Genomic DNA, 25,137 nt, shown 5'->3' with positions numbered 1-25,137 from the left:
CAAAAACAGCTACTGACTCAAAAAGCAGAGGAAACAAGCTTCAGGTTCTGTGACAGAGGCATGTGCCAGCGAAGTAGGCCCTGGTGCTGCCTTCAGGTAAGTGGGTCGTGCAGAGACAGACCAGGGGAGAAGTTCACAGGCAGCATTTGTCCGCAAGTGAAGAGAAGCCAGGCTTCCCACGTATTCCGTGGACTTAATTGCAAGAGCCAGGACTGGCTTGGAGCCCAGGAGAAGAAATCTGTTCTTCCAGAATCACGTTTAAGCTGTTTGTGCTTCAGCTTCGGTGACTCCGGCGCATCTGTCGGCCGGCTTGGTGTCCAGTGCCGGCACAGGCTGGTCCTTCGTCACAGCACGCAAACTTTGGTGGCAGACGGTCCTTCATAGAATCGAACCGGCCACCCACTTGTCCTCTTCAAGTGTGTATACAGTGGCGTTAGAGACCCGGGATGGGTAGTGCTGTCTTCAGCAGAAATGTGCACATCTCGGGCAACAGTTTTCTTTTGCTCACTGATGACAGATTTCCATGCCTCACTCGCTGGTCTGTCATCATTCTTGCTCTGATTTTTCTTCCTAAAGCTTCCCGGGTTGAGGTAGAGACTGAATCTTTTCCTTTTTGGAGACCTTTTCCTCTCAAGGTAGAGTTCCCACCAAGAGTGTGAATCAAAACTCCCAAATTACCGGGGCGCCTGGGTGGCTCGGTTGGTTAAGCGTCCGACTTGCGCTCAGGTCATAATCTTATAGCTCCCACATCGGGCTCTGTGCTCACAGCTCAGAGCCCAGAGCCTGCTTCTCAGGTCCTGTGTCTCCCTCTCTCTCTCTCTCTCTGCCCCTCCCCTGCTCACGTTCTGTTCTGTCTCTCTTAAAAATAAATAAACATCTAAGAAATTTTTTTTAAAAATCTCCAAATTACCTTCCTTCATCCTTCTCCTCCAGGCCGCAGAACATACGTGGCAGGTGGCCTTTTGTCTTAACTTGCCTTTAGTGTCTTACCTCCGTCCCTGTCAGACCACGGTGGAGGTTCAGAGTTAAGTCTGCGGGTGAACTGCGCGCACGGCGAGCCCTTCCCACTGCACCTTCGTCCTGACGTCTGAGCCACGGGAAGAGAAAGCCACGGGAGAGCCTGCGGTCGGTGCGGCCCTGGCCAGCCTGAGCCCTGTGCAGCCGCGGGGGTCAGGAAGGCCGGCTTTGGGTCTCGCGGCCTCTGCCCAGCCCTCCGCCCTGTCTCTGCACATCACCTTGTCCTGTCTACCGCACGGTTGGTTGATCTGTCTTCCGAAGTCCACCTGCACCCAGCCCCACCCTCCGCCTGGCAGCCTTCAGCTCGTCGTTTGAACATGTGCGGCTCCACTTAGGTCTTCTTTTGTGTTGGGAAAACGTGGACCTCTGCCTGCCTGTGACATCAGGCCCTCTGGCTAATGGTGCCCAGAGCTGTGCCTACAGTTCTGCCTTGTGTGGGGCTCCCGGCTTCGTTGCTTCCACCGCACCATTCCTGGGGCGTCGGCCAAAGACGTCTTGCTTCCCCAGGCACGAGGAACACTGGGGTCTGTGCTCTGGAAGGGGCCGGAGCCAGTTCTGCCTCATGAGGCCCTTGGGTGATCTCTCTTGGGCCCTGGCTCTTACTCCTTGGATCAGGATGCTGCTGGATTGTTCCGTGGCGCTGCTGGGGCCAAAGGGCTTCCTGCCAGAGCTCAGGGTGCCCGCAGGTCAGGGGCTGGGGCTGGGAAGCCCAGTGCAGTACTCATTTCCTAAGCCCGGGCGGCGGGCCGTGTGCACACACAAGTTCATGCCTATGCCCACGTATGGTCGGGACCCAGGAAGCTCTCCCACAGCAGACACTGACACAGTCGCCCGGGGGCCCCTGGCTGACTCAGTCGGCAGAGCAGGCAATTCTTGATTTCGGGGTCGTGGGTTTGAGCCCTTCCTGGGTTAGAGATTACTTAAAAAAAAAAAAATTCATTGGCCCATTCTTTCCTGAAGCACTTTAATTCTCTTTAATGTTTATTTATCTATTGAGAGAGAGCACCAGCACTAGCGGCTGAGGGGAAGAGAGGGAGTGAGAACCCCAAGCGGAGTCCGAGCTGTCAGGGCAGAGCCCCGCGACTGTGGTGACCTGAGCCAGAATCAAGGGTCGGACACCCAACAGACTGAGCCACGTGGGCTCCCCTCCCGAACACACTTTGTGTGTTACATCTATTTTCCTGTTACTTCCATTACCAAAAAAAATTGTGTATTTTTTCTCAAAAAGGGATTGGACCTAAATTCTCATAAGTCACACCCAGGAATTTAGTACCCTTGAGAGAACAGGAACATTTAAAGGTATAATAATAATTTTGTGGTCAAGTAGTAACCCAAGCAAATATTTATTTGAGGGCCTACAAAGTTACAAGACTATGTAAAAAGGCAGTACTTACTGCTGAGTATGCAGCCCAGTTACGATAACCAAAGATGAAACAAGTATTTTATTATTGGGGCCATTACAGAAAACTAGACCGACTAAGGGGATATACTACAATAAAGATGTTTACAGAAGTTCTCAAACTTCACTAAGCATACCAGCAATCAGTATTGAGATCATCTCCCCTTCTGATGAAGTTTTGTTTCTTGGCATTTTGTTAGGTCCCCGTTAATAGTAATAATCTTACATTTCTGCAAAGTTAAACTGTTTAAAAGTTTAGCAGACCAAACCACTCAAAGTTTAAGGTGAATAGGTGAACATACTTTCTCAGATTATAGGCTGCAGAAGTAGCAGCCTCGGACCCAGTTTTTTACTGCCGTGTAACAAACCATCCCAAAAAGTAATAACGTGTTACTTATGACGACCGTCTGGCTTGGCTGGCCTCTGCTGGACGGTTCCTCTGCTCCGCGTGGCTTCTCCCAGGGTTCAGTGCAGCTCATTCCGCTGGGGGCTCAGCTCAGGCCGGAGCATCCGAAACGGCGCCACCCACACGCCAGGGCTGCGGCAGGACAGCTGGAGCCACCGAGGCTGGATGGGGCTCTCTCCCGCTCCACAGGGAGCCATAGAGTCCAGACGGAAGCAGCCCGGCCTCTTAAAGGCCAGGCGAGGCTTGGGACTGGCACGGTTATCGGTGGTGGTTCATTCACTGGAGCAAGTCCCAGGCCGGCCGCGACCGGAGGGGAGGGCGAGGGACTCGCCTTCCTCCGGGGGCTGCAGCCCGCGTGTCCAGGCGACAGGTGGTTGTCGGTGCTTATTTCTGGACAGTCACCGTGTGTCGTGTGTGTTTGAAAGCCAAAGGGAGTTTTGCTATGTGACGTTTCCATGGAGTGTGTTATACCTCTCTCCACCTATCTCCAAAGTGGCAAAACTAAACATCTTTAGCATTTTAGCAAATATCCCTCAAAACCGAGGGGTTCCCTTGTGAAATCTTGGTCTTTCACTGGACTCAACTGGGAACTGAAGAATTTGGTCATCTGCCCACAATGATGTAGCTACACACTACAGGCAGGTTTACTTTAATGGAACATGGCATAGGCGTAAATAAATACTCTTATTGTGACCTGTCTTTAACAAAGACGTTTCAACATAAAACAAAATTAAGTCAAAACTTTTTTTTCTCATTTTTTTTTTATGTTCTTTTTTTTTTTTTTTCAATTTTTTTTTTCAACGTTTATTTATTTTTGGGACAGAGAGAGACAGAGCATGAACGGGGGAGGGGCAGAGAGAGAGGGAGACACAGAATCGGAAACAGGCTCCAGGCTCTGAGCCATCAGCCCAGAGCCCGACGCGGGGCTCGAACTCCCGGACCGCGAGATCGTGACCTGGCTGAAGTCGGACGCTTAACCGACTGCGCCACCCAGGCGCCCCTTAATGTTCATTTTTAAGAGAGAGAGAGTGTGAACAGGGGAGGGGCAGAGAGAGAGACACACACACAGAATCGGAAGCAGGCTCCAGGCTCCGAGCTGTCAGCACAGAGCCCAACGCGGGGCTCGAACCCTCCAACCAGGAGATCATGACCTGAGCAGAAGTCGGACACTTAACCGGCTGAACCGCCCAGGCACCCCTAACTTTTGATATTTATTAACAAGCATTCACCTCAAAGGAGAATTATGGTTTCTATTTCACTGGCCCATTTATCTTTATAATCACTTGTTTTATCTTGGTTATCAAATGCTACTTATCAAATGCTAGTGTATTCATGCTTCTTTCATCGTTGGCTGGGTTGCAGCTTTTTCATGTTTGTTTAATTTTAGGCTGAATTTATTCTTCATTCCCTACCTCCGAGTTTCTTTTCCCTCTAACGTGCTGAGCAGTTACCCTCCCCAGAGGCACTTGCTGTGTAAACAAGGTGTAGGTGCCGTGGCTTCGTCCAGCAGACCTTTAAGAGGCCACCACCAGGGGCTGATGTTTCTGTGAGTCACACGGATGTGCGGTGGTAATTGATTTTCTTTTCTTGTACACACATCACCTTTCTAATCTAAAGGTTGCTTCCGTTCGTTCCCCGCCTGACTTTCCAGCCGTCGTTGGAGCGCACGCGCACAGAAGCTCTCCTAAGCCCGCGGAGAGCGTGCTTCCTTCTCTGGGAAGTACATACCGTGCAAAGAATGGCGGGAGGTGGGAGGCCGGTCCGCGGGCTGGCTGGTGATTCACATCCATCCCGCCCCAGGCCTGTGTTTCTGATTAAGGCTTGACAGACTGGCGGCCGGATGCGCTGAAACACTGTGTTCCGCTTTGTTTCCAGAAGAACTCTTGGAAGCATCTGGTTCGGGGAATGAGAGGCAACAGCAGACCCTGCTGCAGTGTGTGGGCCTCCTGGGCTGCCTCCTGGCGCTCCCAGGAGCGGCTGTCGCTTCCCTGCTCACCCAGGCACCTCCCCTCCCCTGCGGGCACGCTTCTTCCAAGGCTACCTACCCTGCTAGCATTTCTGGATCTTCCTCCCGCTGTTCTCTCAGGAAATCGAGTCTGCTGGATCCCATTCCTTTTTAAGGTGGAGAAGAGGAGTACCGCCCAGTTTCAAAGCTGGCTGTGCTGTCTTCTTCCTTGGCAAGCTGAGCAAGTGCCCGTTGGACTTGGGGAGAGAGCGGGTGTTGGAGTCCCAGGACAGCAGTGCTCGGGTGGCCAGAGATGGGGCCTCCAGTGAGCGACGGCCAGACCCTCTCTCCCTCCGTTTTAACTTTGAACTTAAATCGATAGTGGGTATGGGAAGGACTGAGACACAGGCCCACATAGACCCAGCAAGGCCCGAGTTCTACATTTCTAGTTTTTCAGCCAAAATTCATAGCTGGAATGTTAAAGTGTTGGGGATATGGCTTTGCTAATGTTTGAAAAATGCTTCCTTACCAGGAAGGAGGTGGGGGAAAGATCTCCGTAGGAAATTCCTTCCTTCATACATAATAACTTTTCACTGAATTTCAATTACTCTCAGTCTTGTGTCGATGCCCACAAAATAATCGAGCTATATAGAGTATGTGAACCCAACTTTCGTCTTCCTATGAGTTATGAGTCAGAAATTGCAGGAGCATGACTAGGTTTGCAACAGCTCTTCCCCAGAGGACCTGTGAGTGTGAGTGGTGGAGAAAATGCACCCATTTGAGGGTGACCACGTCAGGAGAGCAAAGGCAGGTGGGGCACATACCTGGCCAGACCACAGCCCCTTCCCCCGACCGAGAGCCCATGCGTCTGGGGCCGAGGGACAGCAAAGCTGGTTGCCAGGGAGCCGGTCCCTGGGCAAGGCTGCTGGGGAGGAGGCTCAGAGGGAGGGGCAGGATCTGGACCAGGTGGCGGGGATGTCAGGTGGTAATGCACCTGCAGTGGAGGCCTTGGCCCATCCCAGCGGACGCTGTGGGACGGTCCCAGCGTGGAGCCGCCCCAGATCCTGCCGGGGCAGCGGGAGAGCGGTGTGGCCACGTGCCCCCAACCTCACCCACTTGGCCACTTGTTAAACTGCCTCTCCGCAGCCCCTTGCACATCAGACAAGATGTGGGGGATTCCCGCTTTCCAGAATTTGTTGTGGCTAGAAGCCATTTTCAGTTCCCAGCCGTTTGTTGGTAAAACGTAAGAGGAGAAACCTCTTGGGAGAGACGCCTAAGGTGGAATGCTCTCGCCTTCAGAGCACCGAGCGTCCACCACCCTGGTGTGGGTAAAGCAGACAAACAGAGCTTCTAGACTGGGTGCGGGACGCGGAGGTTGGGGGGAGGCGTGGCTGTTTCCTGAACGGAGGCCTGGAAGGGACAGGTCGAGTCCGCACAGGTCGGGTCTGCAGCAGGTGGCACGGAGCAGTCGCCGTGAAGCTCGTGGGGACCCTGGAGGCATCTTGTGTCACAGCTCACGCACCTCGTACGACGGCTCCCATCCCGGCACGCGCGGCCGTCTCGAAGAGAAACCTTCGTCCCTGCTGGCGAAGCGGGCCTTTCGTGTGAGACGTTCAGCCCTAACTGAAGCCTTCTAGAGTGTTTTCGAGAATTCAGTTGTACGTAAGATCTTCTTGGTGCACGGTGATGGGTGACATAAAGGCATCAAAGTCTTGTCGACGGACGTACCGCTCCGTCTGCGAGTGTTAACAGTCAGTGAGTGGTAAGCGGTTCAGAGACACACAGTGGGACAGCTTTAAGATTTTGTGAACTTCTGTAGCAGAGGCTCCTGAAGAAGGGCCCAGGTATGCAAATTGGGTCATAGAGTAAAATTAGGAAGACAGGTTGATTATCACATTCCCAGCCTGCGTTTGGGGGTAGCCCTCGTTGGCGTGGGCGCTTTACCTGTCTTCCCACACAGTGGGAGGCAGCCCGCCCAGGGAACCCACGGCCTCTCCCATCTGTCTCCCAGCTGGCGGCTCCTTCCTCCTCTACTGATGTCAGGTCACAGTCCCACTCGGCCGTTCCATCACTTAGCCGTGTCTTCCTAGTGTCAGACACAGGACCGGATGCCTGACTGTCCTTCCCTTTAAACTGGGGCCACGTGCTCGCTTCAGGGCAGGGCCGCCCCACCTCGGTCTCATCTCCGCACCCACAGAACGTACTTACTTTTGAGGGGCATCCCAAGGTGAAGTGGAGTGGAAGAGATCGGAAGTGTCCGTCGAGACTTGGTGGAAAGAACGCGTTCCCTTCCTCTTTAGAATTATGGGAAGAAGAACAAAGCGTAAAGCCTTGCGCTTTACGCCTTTATATCTGTCCCGGGGCGGATCGGTAATAGGAGCACGAGGGACGGAGGAGCACGTGGGGTGGGGTGCAGGGGTGGCGTGGGGACAGGCAAGAGGAAGAGACAGTTCAGAGGCCCCTGGGCCATGCGTGTGTGCTGCCGGAGGAAGGGCCAAGGAGGGCCCGTGTGCGCCGGCCCGTGCAGGATGCTTGGAGGAGCAGGCACCTGGCGCGCAATATGCTGATGTTTGAGCGCGTACCGTCCCGGAGAAGTGCCCAAGCGCTGGGGCAGGATTGGGGCATTCTTGGGGGCACTTTGGTCTGCTGTCGGTGGAATGCAAACTGGTGCAGCCACCCTGGAAGACAGTGTGGAGGCTCCTCAGAAAGTTAAAGAGAGAACTGCCCCATGACCCAGCAATTGCACGACTAGGTATATATCCAAAGGATACAAAAATCTAGACTTGAAGAGGGTGCATGCACCCCAAGGTTTATAGCAGCACTTCCAACAATAGCTAAATTAGGGAAAGAGCCCAAGTGCCCATGAACTGATGAATGGATAAAGCAAATGTGGTTTATATATACACGGGAGTACTACTGAGCCATCAACAAAATAAAATCTTGCCATATAAGCGAATCTTGCCAATAAGCGAAGTAAGTCAGGCAGAGAAAGAAAAATACCGTATGATTTCACCCGTGTGGAATTTAAGAAATACAACAGATGAAAATAGGGGAAGAGAAGGAAAAACAAAATAAAAGCAGAGAGGGAAGGAAACCATAAGAGACTCTTAGCTCGAGAGAAAAAACAGGGTTATGGGGGGGGGGTCTAGACGGGTGATGGGCATTAAGGAGGGCGCTTGTGGGGAAGAGCACTGGGTGTTGTGTGTAAGTGATGAGTCGCTGGATTCTACTCCTGAAACCAAAAAAGGAAACAGAAAAAGAAACGCTGTATGTAATGGCCCCTTGGCTCCACTATACCCGCTGACCTGTGCCAGGAGGGGCATCCGACCTGTAGGGCAGAGGCCCAGGTCTTCTCCCACCAGGCAGCCCGTCCCTCCCCTCTCCCTGCACCTGTCCCCACGCAGCCCCGGGGCCACTGCCCATGGCGACGTTCCAAGCTGCCGGCCTGATGTCTGAGAACCGGAGTCCCCTGGAGCGGGCGAGAGGTCACCAGAGCGACCGCGCAGGCAGCAGGTGGTGCCGGTGGCTGCGTTCAGTGCTCTCTGACTGGCGCCTGCGGGGGTCTGTCCGCAGTCCGCGGCTGACGGTGAGGCTGGAGGAGAGACAGCGCGCGTGTTCCCGGTGGGTTCGGAAATGACCCTGGATCTCTCGCAGCCGTGGGACCTAGCGATACCTGCACGCACGGTGGCGTCTCCGAGAGTTGATGTCGAGGCACCACTGACCTGCTAGGTGAGCACGGGGAGCAGACGTCGAGGACGGGACACAGCCGAGCTGGATTATTCGGTGGTTCTTGACAAGCAAGTCGTCTCATCGTGTCGCTTGGGCTTTACGAGTTGAAGCACTGCTGTGACCACAGTCGTCGTTTCTGGCCTCCCGTTGATCTTGCTCGGTTAAGTTCCTGGATTCAGAGCTCAGTAAACATGTCAACGTGGGAGTCGCGAGTGCCCGGGCAACGGGCAGAGGTGGAGAAGCTGTTCATTTGGACTCGGTCGACGGGCAGGCACCGAGGTGGTGCGCGTGTCTGGGGTCCCCCCGAAGGGCGCGGGAGCCGGCGCCCGCGCTTCAGACCCGGCAGGTGGCGCGGTCGGTGCTGACCGAGGGGCTGCGGTTGGGGTCGGCTCCCCCAGTTTTTATTTTTTTTTTTTATTTTTTTTTTTTTTAAATTTTTTTTTTCAACGTTTATTTATTTCTGGGACAGAGAGAGACAGAGCATGAACAGGGGAGGGGCAGAGAGAGAGGGAGACACAGAATCAGAAACAGGCTCCAGGCTCTGAGCCATCAGCCCAGAGCCCGACGCGGGGCTCGAACTCACGGACCGCGAGATCGTGACCTGGCTGAAGTCGGACGCTCAACCGACTGCGCCACCCAGGCGCCCCACCCCCCAGTTTTTAAATGGGTGCCAAGAACTCCAGGGTCATCCTGAGAAGATGCGGCCCTATACCGTGTCTCTCTCCGAGCCGCCGAGAGCTCTCTGCAGCCATGACCTCATCGCATAACATAGCTGTGGGTGGGGGGGGGGTGCAGCGTTGCCTCCCGTCTGCGGGTGGGCATCGCCGTGCTCACCCTGCACCTCTCTCTCCACAGTGCCGCCGCGCGTCAGGCACTCGCTCTGTCGGTCCAAGCTCTGCTTCTAAACCGGGAGCTCTGTCCTTACTGCCGTGGCCCCGTCTGCCTCGCCATGTCTCTTCGGGCCCCTCGGCCCCGGACGCGGCCCCCTCACACGCACCCACACGTCCCACTGCCTGTCCTGCTCTCCGGCACGGCCTCGCTGGGCCCCCCGTCTCGGCCCCTCCCTCCCCCCCGCTGTCTTGCCGAGTCTCTTGGCATCACCCAGAACGTAGGCACAGGTTGTAGCCAACGTGTTTTGTCCTGCCACGCGCTGGGGATATGGCCAGGAACGGGAAACTTGATTTTGCTATTACGCAAGCACTCACGTTGTCCCGGCTGATGCGTTGGGCGGGTGGCTACAGCCACGAGTGACGTGGAATCCAGGCCCCAGTGGGTTCTCCCGGTCCTAGAGGAGGAGGCAGACATTCGGACAGACAGATGGGGCCGGTAAAGGTCACGGGTGTGTGATGCCTCGTTCCCGGGGCCGGCAGGAGCACAGATCCGAGTCAGCCTGGACAATGCTTGGCTCGGAGGGCAGGGAGACTGGTGCATTCTCAGTGTCGGGGACAAGTGCTGTTTCTCCAGAGTGGCCCTTGGCCAGCACAGCCACTCTCTGCCCAGAACAGCCCCAAGCTGCCTTCTCACTGTCCTGGGGTCTTCCTGCACCCTCAGCCCTTTTCTCTCCTGTCTGAGCCATGGGGTCCCCTTGGCCATGCTCTCCTGCCCCTGAGACCCCCTCTGTGTGTTCCGCCCTTGTCTCCAGGAGGCGTTCTCTCTCCTGTCCCGTCCATCCTGTTTGCCCACAGCCCTGCTGAGCCGACTCACAGGTGCGTGTTCCCTCCTGTCTCCTGTGCACTCTGGCCTGTCTTACGCCTCCAGTTCTGCCCCAAACCGATCTCGTGGCTCCGTGTCCCTGCCTTCCAAGAGGGCCAAAACCCGGGGACAGTCGGGCCCAGTCTGTGGCTCCCTCTCTGCTGTCTCTCATGTCCCTGCTGGCCCCTCAGCCTGTTCTCCACGCAACCCCCCCCCCCCCCCCCCGCCCCAGGCCTCTGCTGCTTTGACGCTTCCACCTGCCAAGAATACCTTTCCTCTGCTGTGCCTTCCATCTGCCCAATTTCGGGCCGACCTTGGGGAGCCAAGTGTATTGCCGTCTGTTCCACGAACAGTCAGTCCCTGGTGCCCTCGCTCTGAGCCGGAAGAATCCGTCTCCTCTGACCCTCTTTCCTATTCCCCGACCCTTGTCTGCTGTGTCTCCCATGGTGGGTCCAGCTTGTCTCCTGTTCATCTCGCAGGCAGTTTTCGGAGGCCGTGTCCTGTGCTGGGCACTGCTCCAAGGGCTCTTTCGGGGTCTGTCTCTTTCTCCCACTACACCAGGAGCCCAGCCGCAAGTTCCCAACTACCAGAGCGAGCACTGGGCACTGCGAACAGTAGGCCTTCAGCCAGCTCTTCATAAATGACTCTGGCAACCCTCCCCTCCCCTGGGGGCGGGTCACTCCCTCTCCCAGTTAGCCTGCAGGTGGGCTGGAGCTGCAGCCAGGGTCTCTGACTTCAACCAGTTTTCACGTTAAACTGTTCTAGTCATAGTTTACACACAGAGCAGAACTTACCAGTCCAACCGGAAGTTTTCTAAGGAGAAGCAGAACTTAGATTCTTTCTGGTCCACCATCAGAACACCTGTTTGTTCGTCACATACTCTCTATAGCCTGTGGTTCAGTGTGTGTTAAGCGTTTGTCGTGGGCACCTGAGGGCATCTCATGCAGACATTTCACGGTGCAGGCCCCCAGCAGGCACAGAGAGGTGAACATTGCAGCATCGGAAGTCCCCGAGGGGCTTTGTGGGAAGATGTCATGCGTTTGTACCTCCCAGTGGAGCATCTGTGTGCTTCCCCCACCCCCTCCCCCCAGGAGATGGCCGGCAGGGCTCTCAAGCAGACTGGCAGCCGGAGCATCGAAGCCGCCCTGGAGTACATCAGCAAGATGGGCTACCTGGACCCCAGGAATGAGCAGATTGTGCGAGTCATTAAGCAGACCTCCCCAGGTGAGCTCAGACCCACAGCCCTGGGGGAGGAAGATTTGCCATCGCAAAGCACAAGTCCGTTTGCAGGAAGGGAGGTTCAGTGTGGCCCAGGTCAGCAGATTATCTCTTGGCACGTTGCCCTGCTCTGCACTCAGGGCCTAGAAGGGGAGGCAGCAGGGGCAGATCCTGGGACTTCCCTGGGTGCTCCCTCTCCCCGTCTGAAGTAACCTGGGGTACTTCCTGCGGCCGGTGGCTGCGGACATTACAGAGATTGGAAAACTCAGTGGATATTAAAGTTAGGCAACGCACAGAGTGAGATCTAAAGTGGGCTTCTTACTTTCTCTTGGGCCTGTGAGGGAGTCTGTTTATTAAAAGGAAGGTTTATTTCACGGATTTTTATTTTTATTTTTATTTTTTATTTTTTATTTTTTTTAATTTTTTTTTTCAACGTTTATTTATTTTTGGGACAGAGAGAGACAGAGCATGAACGGGGGAGGGGCAGAGAGAGAGGGAGACACAGAATCGGAAACAGGCTCCAGGCTCCGAGCCATCAGCCCAGAGCCCGACACGGGGCTCGAACTCACGGACCGCGAGATCGTGACCTGGCTGAAGTCGGACGCTTAACCGACTGCGCCACCCAGGCGCCCCTATTTCACGGATTTTTAAAACACGCCTTTTCTCACACCGGAGCCTCAGAGCAGGCTGGCAGGCGCCTCCCTGGGCTGGATGCCACGGGCAGTGGCGCTGGGACAGCCCCCCTAGTGTCCCCCGGGAAGGGCCAGAGGCACCAGCACCAAATGCTGTACCTCACTGGCTGTCAGTGAATGTTCCTCTTAGAGGATGGACAGATGGGAGAATTTTTGGTAGGTGAGGTCCTGAGTGTGATAAGGGACTCACGACATTCAGCCAAAGGAGCTTTCCCACTTCGTCTGTCGAGTGAGAAGTTGCGTCTTCGTTGTTAAACTTTTGTTTTCTCGTTGATAGGAGACTCGTATTAAACTGCTGCCTGCTGGCAGTCCATTTCCAGATTCTTGGAGTCCCAGGGTCTGTGTTGCTGCAGAGCCCCAAAGGGAAACTGCAGACCCACATCTGTGACGATTCCCTCCTACGTGTGCCTTTGACACATGTTCTTAGCCCAGGAAGACAGGTTGTGGGCTCTGCCGGGTCCCCCCGCGAGGGGCTCTGACCCACAAGGCAGCCCGGGTTTGCCAGAGCAGAGTTCAGCCTGCGTCGGGCGGCCTCAAGCGGTGGAAGAGCCTGCGCAGCGGCGTCCGCCCCCAAGGACGCGGCCAGCGCCGGGAGCCAGCCCGCGAGAGCCGTTCCCCTCTAACGCCGTGTCCGCGTTCTTTCCGCTGCAGGGAAGGGCATCGCGCCGGCCCCCGGGCCGCGGAGGCCGAGCTTCGAAGGAACAGGCGACCCCTTCCCGCCCTACCATCAGATGAGCGGGGCAGCCTACGAGGGCAGCGGTCCGCTGGAGGAGGTGCCCCGGCAGTACATGGACTTTCTTTTCTCCGGAAGCGCTCGCAGCGTGCCCGGTGGCCATCAGCACCAGCCCAAAGGCTACGCGGCCAACCTGGAGTCCGCGGGGATGAGCTTCCCGGTGGCCGCGCCGGCGGGCCAAGCCCTCCCGCTGCAAGGCCCCCCCTACAGGCCGCACCTGCTGGTGCCGGGGGAGCCGCTGGGCTACGGCCTACAGCGCAGCCCCTCCTTCCAAAACAAGGAGGCGGGAGCGTACGCGAGCCCGGCCGCCAAGGGCCCCGCGGTGCAGGTGCAGGTGCAGCCGGGCGCCGGCCACGCGTTTCCGGCCGCGGGAGCGGCGGCCGGTCTGTACCTGCCCCACCCGCACCACAAGCAGGCCCACCAGGTGCACGTGATGGGCTCCCGGGGCCAGGTGTTCGCCAGCGACAGCCCCCCCCAGAGTCTGATGGCGCCCTCCAGGAACAGCCTCAACGTGGACCTGTACGACCTGAGCGGCGCCCCCGTCCAGCAGTGGCAGGCCTCCACCCTGTCCCGCCGCGACTCTCTGCAGAAGCCGGGCCTGGAGGCACCCCCCCGCCAGCACGTGGCCTTCCTGCCCGAAGGCCCGGTCCCCAGCAGGACCAACTCCTTCAACAGCCACCAGCCGCCCGTGGCCGTGCCCATGCGGGCGGGCGTGCCCGGCAAGACGGAGCCCTCCGTGCCCTCCCCCAACACCATCACGGCCGTGACGGCCGCCCACATCCTGCACCCGGTCAAGAGCGTGAGGGTGATGCGGCCCGAGCCCCAGACGGCCGTGGGGCCCTCGCACCCGGCCTGGGTGCCCGCGCCCGCACCCGGGGTGGAGAGTCTGGACTCGAAGGACGAGCACTCCCTGCCGTTGGGGGCCGCCGGTGCATACCCGCTGGACGTGGAGTACGGCGGCCCAGACCTGAGGTGCCCGCCCCCGCCGTACCCCAAGCACCTGCTGCTGCACAGCAAGTCCGAGCAGTACGACGTGGACGGCCTGTGCGCCGGCGTGGAGCAGAGCCTCCGGGGGGGCCCGGCCGCCGAGCCCGCCGACCGGAGCGACAAGAGCCACAAAGGCGCCAAAGGGGAGAGGCCGGGGAAGGATAAAAAGCAGATCCAGACCTCTCCTGTCCCCGTCCGGAAAGCCAGCAGGGACGAGGAGAAGAGGGAGTCGCGCATCAAGAGCTACTCACCGTATGCGTTCAAGTTCTTCATGGAGCAGCACGTGGAGAATGTCATAAAAACCTACCAGCAGAAGGTCAACCGGAGGCTGCAGCTGGAGCAGGAAATGGCGAAAGTAAGCTCTCCTCTTGTTCCCGCCGCCGGGCCGGCTCTTCTCTAATTGGCGGTGGCGCTCGCGGCGGAACCTCTGTTTTGCTTCTGCTTTGCCCCGGTTATTACGCACGGTTCGCGTCCCGGGCGATGGTGTGGTTATGGGGCCAACGACTTGGAGGGATGGCCGATGGTGTAGGCTCCCTCACGGGTCCCCCCGGCTCTGTAGGGGGGCCGTGAGCACTGCGCCTGACCCCGCCGGTGGGCACGTGACCACGGCGATATTTTTATTTCATTTTCTTTCATTTCATTTTACTATTTTACTTATTTGTTTTACTTCCTTTTACTCATTTTATTCTATTTTTTGAGAGAGAGAGTGGGAGAGCGTGCGTGCACACGCAAGCAGGGGAGGGGCAGAGGGGGAGAGAGAATCCTAAGCAGGCCCGTGCTCTGTGCACAGCCTAAAGCGGGGCTCAATCCCACAACTTTGGGATTATGACCTGAGCCGAAATCAAAAGTCACACTCAACCGGCTGAGCCACCCAGGCGCCCCAGCAAATAGTATTTTAAATATACCTTAGTTGACACTAAACTGCTAGAGAAGGTAATTAACGAAATGATTTAAATTAAAATCTTACAGTAAATTTAGATCACACAAAGCCAGCGATTTCAGGGGCGCCTGGGTGGCGCAGTCGGTTAAGCGTCCGACTTCAGCCAGGTCACGATCTCACGGTCCGTGAGTTCGAGCCCCGCGTCAGGCTCTGGGCTGATGGCTCAGAGCCTGGAGCCTGTTTCAGATTCTGTGTCTCCCTCTCTCTCTGCCCCTCCCCCGTTCATGCTCTGTCTCGCTCTGTCCCAAAAATAAATAAACGTTGAAAAAAAAAAAAAAGCCAGCGATTTCAAATTCTAAAAATCAGATCTGCGCTCTTACTTTCTGCTGCCCCATTTTCATTGACTTTTCTTTGTTCCCATTTTCCCTGAGCCGGTAAAATATTAGATTGCGCTGAGAGTTCCGGGGATGTTGTGGTCTCCTTTTCCACCGGTGTTTGTTTATAGAGGTTTCCTGAGAGCCTAAAGTCACCGGTTTTGTCCTCCCTTTAGAGTCCAGATTTGTGTCTACATAAGTAGATGAAGAGCAAACCCAGTTGTTGTCTTGCTTGTAGTATACTGGACCCATATGTGTTCTTGGTTCCGTAAGTCGAGTCAGGACCCTCGCGGTTCTCAGCCGTCTCCTGCCCTGGCTGTTTCCTCCCGTGGGGTCCTCTGACGTGACTTCCTTGTTCCCCTTCTCCACAGGCTGGACTCTGTGAAGCTGAACAGGCACAGATGAGGAAGATCCTCTACCAGAAGGAATCTAACTACAACAGGCTGAAGAGGGCCAAAATGGATAAGTCCATGTTTGTGAAAATCAAAACCCTGGGGATCGGTGCCTTTGGAGAAGTGTGCCTTGCTTGTAAGGTGGACACCCACGCCCTCTACGCCATGAAGACCCTCAGGAAGAAGGACGTCCTGAACCGGAATCAGGTGGCCCATGTCAAGGCCGAGAGGGACATCCTGGCTGAGGCAGACAACGAGTGGGTGGTCAAGCTCTACTATTCCTTCCAAGACAAGGACAGCCTGTACTTTGTGATGGACTACATCCCGGGGGGGGACATGATGAGCCTGCTGATCCGGATGGAGGTCTTCCCCGAGCACCTGGCCCGGTTCTACATCGCAGAGTTGACCCTGGCCATTGAGAGCGTCCACAAGATGGGCTTCATCCACCGAGACATCAAGCCAGACAACATTTTGATAGATCTCGATGGTCACATCAAACTGACGGATTTTGGCCTCTGCACTGGGTTCAGGTGGACTCACAATTCCAAATACTACCAGAAAGGTATTGTCCTAGATGCGCCGCACCCACCTTCTACATCTAGATAGCACCAAACTCAGGCCGCTGTTTCGCATCCTGGTGGCTCCTGGTCATTTTGAAAGTATCTGTTTAATATAACTTAGCGTGACATCCTTTTCTCCCTAAAGCAGTAGCGTGGTACGTGTAAAAGAAGTTTTTTGAAGTTAACAGATTTAAGTTTTACTGTAGCATTTTTAGGACAGTAGTCTACGGGGTGCCATGGGAACGTGGTTAGGAACCATCACTCTGCCCTTATAAAATGAGCCTTAAAAGTCTCACCACCTCGCAAAGAGTCCTAATAGCGAACGTGAATGTATCTATAGGCGTCAGGTGATGACACTTCACCATCCATGGTGAAGGTTGGGTGTAACTCCGTCTGCTGTAGGTCTGCTGGCCATTATCTTATTTATGGCTCAGTTTCTGGAAATAGTGGTCTTAATGCGATGGCTCAGGCTTCTGTTACTTTTTTTTAACCTTATTTTTTTTTCTCAGTAATCTCTACACCCAATGTGGAGATCGAACTCACAATCCCAAGATCAAGAGTTGCACGCTGTATGGACCGAGCCAGCCAAGAGCCCTTCTATTTTTTAACTCAAAACTAATCCTATACGTTTAATGCGTTCCCATTTTCTGGTATTTCAGTCACTTTTGTTTATCTTTTTTAAATCCTCTCCTGCTTTTCCGTGGTCCTCTTGAAACACGTCCTGTCCAACAGGTAGTAGACTTCTGAGACTGGCCTGAGTGTTACGCATGATGTCCCCAAGTTACGTGAGCCTTTCTTCCACAGCATCACACTGCTACCCTGTGTAGCACCCAGCTCGTCATCGCTTCCTCTGTCTTTTTTTTTTTTAAGTTTATGTATTTGTTTTTGAACGAGAGAGGGAGAGAAAGAGAATCCCAAGCAGGCTTTGCGCTGTCAGCGCAGACCCCGACACGGGGCTCGAACCCACGAACCGTGAGATCACGACCTGAGCTGAAACCAAGAGTCAGATGCTTAGCCAGCTGAGCCACTCAGGCGCCCCTCGTGTGTTCTGTCGTAGTGTTTGTGTTTCCTCACGGCTCCTCACGGCTCGAGTCTCAGACCCAGGAATCACAGGCCACCCCTGCAGAGCAGTTGGGGAGGATTCTTTCTCTTAACATGCCGGGAGCTGAACTGAATTACTTTCCCCTTTGAAGTTGTGGATTTGCTGCGTTGTTGAATAGTGCAAATTCACCTGGGTTTTTATTCTCTTCTTTGCCGCCGATTCCGCGGTGAAAGGGAGCCACATCAGACAGGACAGCATGGAGCCCAGTGACCTCTGGGATGACGTGTCTAACTGTCGATGTGGAGACCGGCTGAAGACGCTGGAGCAGAGAGCCCGGAAGCAGCACCAGAGGTGTCTGGCCCACTCCCTGGTCGGGACCCCAAATTACATCGCACCCGAAGTGCTGCTGCGAAAAGGTACGCGCTTCCGGCCACAGCCATGACCTCTAAGAGTCTCGAGCTCCAGCTTTCTGAGACTCCGAATAGTCTCGTTGTATGTTTATTCTCACGGAAGCCTGAGAGGGAAACGATTTCCTTAACAAGCAGGCCTCCAGCGCACCGCACGTCTGTTCTGTAGCTGCTGTTGCTATCAGCGTGAAAGACGACGTCCGCCATTGGCCTACCTCGCTAGCCCCTCCGTGGGCCGGGAAGGGATAGAGTGGGTGTAGGGTGTAGAGTGGGCGTGGGCTTTCCATCTAGACCCCAAGAGAGATCTCTTCGCGCCTGGTTTTTAAGAACCAACCGTGAGGTCACCCGGACACTTCTCGGTCTGCCTGAGCCATGCTCTCGCTCTGACTCTTCCTTGCCCAGGCTCCCAGCTGCTCCTACCAAATTCCACTGGTGATCCGGTATGTCAAAACACAAATAGTGCTTCCCTCCACTTCTCTCTGCTAGTCCAGGATCGCTGGAGGGTGACATTTGGGGACGGTGGTGCGCATAAAAGTACAAGTGTTCAGTAAGATCGGCCTCCGTGCGGATGCTGTGTTCTACCAACAACGACATTTGGTTGAGTACAAGAGGAAGCTTTCAGTGATCAGTCACGTGGCTCACGGCAACAGTGTGATATGTCCAGAGATCGGTGACCTGTCTTTTCACACGTGTGGTTTCAGGTCTATGGAGTTTGTTCGGACCCGAGTTTTCTCTGCCAGCCGTGGAAATCCAAGGCAAATCACTTAACCACTCAGAGCCACAGGCATCACAAGAACTACCTTGAGAGGTGGTTGTGATTATCAGCCTCACCGCCCAGTAACAGCCTCATTCTCTCCTTCCTGTGGTGGTGTCTCCCCCATCCCCTTCCCACTGTCTCCAGCACCCCAACACGTGCAGGAGTCCGGGAACTAGGGGGCAGACTTCCCCTTCTCCCCCATCCCCACCCCCCTGCCTCCAGTGCCAGGCTGGGGTGGAAGGCATGGGACGGAGGGAGAACAGAGTTGGCAAATGCTGCTGGCACGTCCCAAGGCCCAGTTCAGGTTAGCGGGGATGAGGTGGCACCAAGACTGGAACGTAGCTGGGACTGGGATGCAGAGCTTTGAAGGAAAAGCGAGAGAAGATCAAAGAACAATGAGCCTGTCCTCCTGCCTCGGTGAGGCTGGTCCTGTCCGAGCCGCAGGGTGCCCCGGCCTCAGCTGGCGCGTCTCGGGAGCTCCGTGACCAAGGGCCTGGCTCAGGTAGCGCCTCTTGCCGGGTCTCAGGGGACAGTTGTTTGCTTTGCCAAAGGGCACTCTCTCTTCCTCTTCTCGTCCCGCACCTCCTTCCAAAACTGACTTCGCCAGCGTCCCCGGGAAGCCCTCGCGACTGCCCGCAGCTGACCATTCACCAACGTAGCCCTGTTTTTCAGTCAGTACTATTTTCATTTGTGTCTTTGTGTCCTTTAAGAACCTAGAATCCCGGTTGTAATGTTACTAACAATAATAATAATCTTTTAAGATGAAGAAGTCTTATTACAAAAGCATCCCGTGGGTATCATAGACGAATGAGAGAAAATAAGAGAAAATCTGTCAGGTCCCTGGAAGGTGTCCCATCCAGCCTTCTGATCTGAGCCACAAAACATGTATGCTGCGCGAACACGCTTTCCCCCTTCCCAGTAAATTAGTATTGGAGAATTTCCCAAAATTCTTCTCTAAGAGTCATCCATGCCCATGTTGGAATTGAGTGAGCCCTTGTCTTTCAGGGTACACACAGCTCTGTGACTGGTGGAGTGTTGGCGTGATTCTCTTCGAGATGCTGGTGGGACAGCCACCCTTCTTGGCCCCGACTCCCACGGAGACCCAGCTGAAGGTAGGAACTAAGCAGCCCCGTGGAGGAGGCATGCACCTGCTTGCTGCAAACACGCGTGGTTTTCTGATGAAGCCCCGAATGTCTGGTCAACGTTGGACCTTTTATTCTGAGTAGCGTAGGAGTGTCAGTTGCATGCTGTCAAAGTGTTACTATTATTAGCTCTATAAAATTTTTGTTTAATCAAGTGAAGCCGCACCGTTAGATCCGTGTACCTCCATTTTCTGTCGCCACCTGTGCCTACCAGGCAAAAGACACTGAAACCTTCAGGAACTGGATTTAAAGAAATCAGTTGTTTGTTTGGATGTTTTATCAACAGTAATCTGTCCGCAGATTATCAACTATGCGGTCAGGCTTGCAGTACGTATTTCTAATATTAATTTGAAATACTTAAGTCCTCTGTCCATCATTTAATACTAAATAGTTTTAGAATGATAGCTATTTAGGAGCACCTGGGCGGCTCAGTCAGGCGTCCGACTTCGGCCTGGGTCATGATCTCACGGTTCATGAGTTCAAGCCCCACATTAGGCTCTGTGCTATCAGGGCGGAGCCTGCTTTGGATCCTGTGTCCCCCTTTCTCTCTCTGCCCCTTCCCTGCTTGCCCGCTCGTGCTCTCTCCGAAGTAAATAAACATTTAAAAGGAGTGATAGCCATTTGTCCTCTGATATAAATGATTTGATTACTTAAGAAGGATTGAATTGAGAATCTGATGGAATCTTTGGAACCTCTTTTTTTTTTTTTTTTGAGAAAAGAGCATGTGTGTGTGAGCAGGGGAGGGGGAGAGAGAGACAGAGAGAGAGAGAGAGAGAGAATGAATCTTAAACAGACTCCACACCCAGCACACAGCCCAGTGCGGGGCTCCCTCTTGAGACCTTGAGATCATGACCTGAGCCAAAATCAAGAGTCGGACACTTAACCGACCGAGCCGCCCAGGCGCCCTGGTACTTCTTAGAACTTACCCACCAGCGTGCGTGTTTACTAACAATTCTGTGAAGTATTCATGTGTCCCAGAGTCTGTGTTAGACCCTAAATTAATGATCCCTTATTTAGAAAAACCCTAAATGAAGGCTTAGTTTCCACTCTGGTAACAATAAAATTGGAACTTGACATTATCTGCATCCTAATTGAATTGCCAAACCAGCCACTAATTTACTAATTTGCCTGCGTGATGATAACCCAATATTTTTATTGTGATAAAATTTACCACTTTAGCCAGTTTTAATTTTACAGTCCAGTGGCATTAAGTGCACTCACAGTGTTGTGCAACTCTAACCGTTACCTATTTCCAGATACTTTGATCCTCCCAAACAGAAACTGTACCCAGGAAACAGCAGCTCCCCATTCCTGCCTCCTCCGGACCCCATAACCCCTCTTCTGGTCTCTGGGAAGTTGCCTGTTCGAGGCACCTCATTTCACGACTGGCTTCTTTCCCTGAGCATCACGTCTTCAGAGTTCATCCGCGTTGTAGCATGTGTCACCACTTCCTTCCTTGCTGAGGCTGAGGAATATTCCATTGTGTGTGTAAACCACATTTATTTACCCGTCATCTGGTGGTGCACACTTGGGTTGTGCTAACGCAAAGAACGTATTCAAGAATCTGCGTCCCTGCTCTGATTTTGCAGCTTTATACCCAGAAGTGCGATGGCCAGATCATAGGGTCATTCTGTGTTTAACGTTTTGAGGAACCACCACGCTGTTCGGTACAGTGGCTGCCTGATTGTACACGTCCGTCACCAGTGCCCAGGGTTCCAGTCTCTTCCGTCTTCATCGACTTACTTTAAGTTGTCATCCTGTGGGTGTGAGGTGGTATCTTATTGTGGCTCTGATTTATATTTCCCTGATGGTTAGCAACTGAGCCTTTCTTCGTGTGCTTATTGGACATCTGTACATCTTCTTTGGAGAATGTCTATTTAAGTCTTTTGCCCTTTTTAAATCAGGTGGTTTTTGTTGTTGAATTGTAGGAGTTCTTTATATATTCTGGGCATGAATCCCTGATCAGAGAAACACTCTACAAATATATTCTCCCATTCTGGGAGTTACCTTTCCACTCTGTTCATGGTGTCCTTTGGTGCATAAAAGTTTTAAATTTTGCTGAAGTCCGTTTTAGGTACTTTTTTGTTGCCTGTGCTTTTGGTGTCTTCCAAGAGATCATTGCCATATCTAATGTCATGAGTATTTTCCCATTTTCTTCTATGACTTTTACAGTTTTAGCTCTACTAGAACATCTACTCAAGTTCAGACCAGCCCTCCCACCCGTACACTCAGCTACCTCCATGCCTCACCCAGTGCCCCATCACCCCAGCCCGAAGCCCATTAGTTTGGCCTTGCTTTATCCCGATTCTGAGTATAAATGATAAAGAAGGCCCTTCGGTTTCCGCTTCATGGTAGCCACGTTTCATAACCAGTATATTTGCTGAACATGTCAATGGCTAGTCTGTGCAGTTGACTGTGAACATGAGGTGAAGGCCATAGGACCAGCACCTTTATTCTCCTTCTCTGTAGGGTTGCCTTGTTTGTTTGTTTGTTTAACTGACCCTCCAGCTGAACATGTCTCAGCCGGAAGTACTGAATGAGAACCGTGATGATTCTCCTAGAGGGTTAAACTCTTGGTTCTTATGGAAATCACAAAATTCTCCCGCTGACGTGTATTCCTGATCCAAGAAAATCAGTGTCTTTTGGTCTGTATTTGGCTTCATGCCCCTCTGCCTCAGCCTGTGAGCCCCCTCCTCGGCGGCACTGGCCTTTGACAGCTGCTCAGGGTGGCACCAGTACTCCTATTCTAATCGTTCTCCCATCACGAAGGTCAAAGTATTTAAAAGCCACCTCGTCACGTAGTCTCACAATGGCCTCACGTTGGCTGTGAAAAGCGCACAGAGAGGAAAACTTTGGTTCTGTCGTCTCTGCAGGTGATAAACTGGGAGAACACGCTCCACATTCCAGCCCAGGTCAAGCTGAGCGCCGAAGCCCGGGACCTTATCACCAAACTGTGCTGTGCTGCTGACCAGCGCCTGGGGAGGAACGGGGCCGACGATCTGAAGGCCCACCCCTTCTTCGGGGCCATCGACTTCTCCAGTGACATCCGGAAGCAGCCGGCCCCCTATGTGCCCAAGATCAGCCACCCCATGGACACCTCCAACTTTGACCCCGTAGACGAAGAGAGCCCTTGGAACGACGCTAGTGAAGACAGCACTAAGGCCTGGGACACGCTCACCTCTCCCAACAACAAACACCCTGAGCACGCGTTTTATGAATTCACTTTCCGGAGGTTCTTTGATGACAACGGCTACCCCTTTAGGTGCCCAAAGCCTTCGGGAGCAGACGCTTCACAGGCCGAGGACTCTGACGTGGAAAATTCTGATATGGGGGATCAGACCGAAGGGTGCCAGCCAGTGTATGTGTAGACTCAGCTTCGCCGACGCTCTGCCTCCGCGGGGGCCCGGGGTGCCCGCGGCCGGTCTCCCCCCAGGCCCGGTGGACAGCTGAGCTCAGCCGTGTTCAAGGTGGGTTGAGTCTGGCAGTGGAAGTTCTGGTCTCCGCCAAAACCCCCAAAAGAAGCAAGAAAGCTTTTTACTCGAGGACTCAAGCCTAACAGGTTCCGAATGATGGGGGTTGGGGGGGCGGGTGTCGACATTGCTTTGAATTGGCTTTCGAGGACCTTCACTGCATTAAAACAATATTTTTAAAACTTAGTACAGTTTAGAAAGAGCACTTATTTTGTTTATAGCCATTTTCTTACTAAATTATAGGGATTAACTTTGACAAATCATGCTGCTGTTATTTTCTACATTTGTATTTTATCCATAGCACTTATTCACATTTAGGAAAAGACATAAAAACTGAAGAACATGTGATAAGAAATCTCTGTGCAATAATGTGTAAAAAAAAAAGATAACACTGTTCTGATATTACTGATGCCATTTTATTCACACGATGGTTTTTGTTTTATATTTTTTCCCACATTTCAAAATTGTGATATAATGTTAAAAGCTGCTTTTTTTTTTTTTTTTTGCTTTTTGCATATTATAGTATAATAGAAAGTGTGAGCAAGGTGATCATGTGGGTGTGATTTCAGATGTCTGGTATGAGAAAGTACTGCATGAGCAGGGTTTTTCTATTATAAAATTACCATATCTTGCCATTCACAGCAGGTTCTGTGAATATGTTTTTACTGAGTATCTTTAAATGAGATGTTCTAGACAGTGTGCTGATAACGTATCGTGTGGGTGACTTCTTCGCTGTGATTGTAACCCTTACTGTTTTGTTAAAGAAACGCAGATGTGTAACTGAGAAGCGATCTTTGTGTGTGTGTCTTGGGGGGCAAACTTCAACACTTGGCATATACTAAACTCGTACACGTCAAAAGGGATTAATTTAGCCATGCCAAAAATTTTAAGTTCATCCTGGGACTGTGTCCGTTTCGCTCGTCCGGACACTCTCACCGGCATCGCTGACACGTGGGACCCAGTGGCGGCGACCTACTGCCACTGAGAGGTTTCGGGACGTCGTTCCTCCTGTGGTCTTGGACAGCCGAGGTATGGCTACCAGGATGGAATTTAGGTCTTCCACATTTGTGTGTGTGTCTGTGTGTGTGTGTGTGTGTGTGTGTGTGTGCGTGTGCTTTGAAGTATCAAACTTAACTGGGTTTTAACAGTACATTTTTCTAATCTTTGTAAAACAGCAAGGATTATTCAAAGTGACATTGGAATAAAAAAAAATGAAGCCATACATATTTTCTTAGAAGTGTAGATGTATATATAACTACATAGATAAACACACCAAATATTTCTTTTTTCAAATTAGTATGATTCCTATTTAAAGTGATTTATATCTGAGTTAAAAGTTCAATTCTTTTTTGCTTTTTAAAAACCTGACGCATCGTATTTTTCATTATATTATTCCACATATTTTTCCTCGAAGTTTTTAGCATAACGTATCCATTATTTAGTGTATACCTAGGCAACAACACTCACAAGTCTATCAGTGTCTAAACTAAACAAACAAATGAAACTGTACTGGTTTACATTGTATGAATGGCAAATTCTGAAGTCTGCTGTGCTTGTACTGTGACTCAGTATTTTCGCTATTTTGCAGTAAAGCCCGTTATTTACCGCGCTGACATACTTTCATGTGGTAGGTTCTTTCTCAGGAACTCAATTTAACTATTATTTATTGATACATCATTGCCTTTGAAAAGCTTCTACTGGCACAATTTATTATTAAAAGTTTGAATCCAAATCCCTTGGTGTCACGTCGTGCTGAATGTGTAACTTCCCGCTTTAATCTGTGACTTGCTTCCCAGTGACCCGTGTGCAGCTAGGGTTGCCAGCTGCTGGAGGCACTGTCACGAGAGGGGAGGGACAGGCGCCGCCCAGGCCGGGGGGGGGGGGGGGGAGATGGGGGGGGGGAGCTGGCTCAGGAAGGAAGGGTCTGAGGTGTGGCAAAAATGGGCTTTCAGTTCATACACAAGAAGTCGAAGCCCAGCGGATCGAGTGAGATATTGAACGTGTCTGGCGGGTGATGAAGTCAATCATGATACGAGCCGATCCCCCCGCATGAAGTGCTCAAATGGAGAGGGAACGGTGTAGTGCCCTGATTAGGTTTAAAATGGTTGGTGGAGGGACGCCCAGGGGGCTCAGTCGGTTGAGCCTCCGACTTCGGCTCAGGTCACGATCTCGCGGTCTGTGGGTTCGAGCCCAGTGTCGGGCACTGGGCTGACAGCCCAGGGCCTGGGGCCTGCTTCCGATTTTGTGTCTCCTCCTCCCTCTGCCCCTCCCCTGCTCATGCTCTGTCTCCCTCTG

The 25,137-nt window shown here is 53.1% G+C and overlaps 1 protein-coding gene across 3 annotated transcripts in view; it reads left to right on the top strand.

Annotated features, from left to right (window-relative positions):
- LATS2 (large tumor suppressor kinase 2) overlaps positions 1 to 24,574 on the top strand; it is a 73,018-nt gene extending 48,444 nt beyond the window's left edge. For all 3 annotated transcript variants that reach the window (XM_047855255.1, XM_047855277.1, XM_047855266.1), the window contains 6 exons: positions 11,280 to 11,412; positions 12,750 to 14,173; positions 15,444 to 16,026; positions 17,300 to 17,482; positions 19,236 to 19,342; positions 22,246 to 24,574. In XM_047855255.1, the coding sequence (XP_047711211.1) occupies positions 11,280 to 11,412; positions 12,750 to 14,173; positions 15,444 to 16,026; positions 17,300 to 17,482; positions 19,236 to 19,342; positions 22,246 to 22,740 (2,925 nt within the window). In that variant the 3' untranslated portion in view covers positions 22,741 to 24,574. The remainder of the gene's footprint in view (positions 1 to 11,279; positions 11,413 to 12,749; positions 14,174 to 15,443; positions 16,027 to 17,299; positions 17,483 to 19,235; positions 19,343 to 22,245) is intronic.
- Positions 24,575 to 25,137: the final 563 nt, after the last annotated feature.

This window comes from Prionailurus viverrinus, chromosome A1 (genome assembly GCF_022837055.1).
Source record: "Prionailurus viverrinus isolate Anna chromosome A1, UM_Priviv_1.0, whole genome shotgun sequence".
Classification (NCBI taxonomy): Eukaryota; Metazoa; Chordata; class Mammalia; order Carnivora; family Felidae; genus Prionailurus; species Prionailurus viverrinus.
This window is presented reverse-complemented; position numbering and strand designations above follow the sequence as displayed.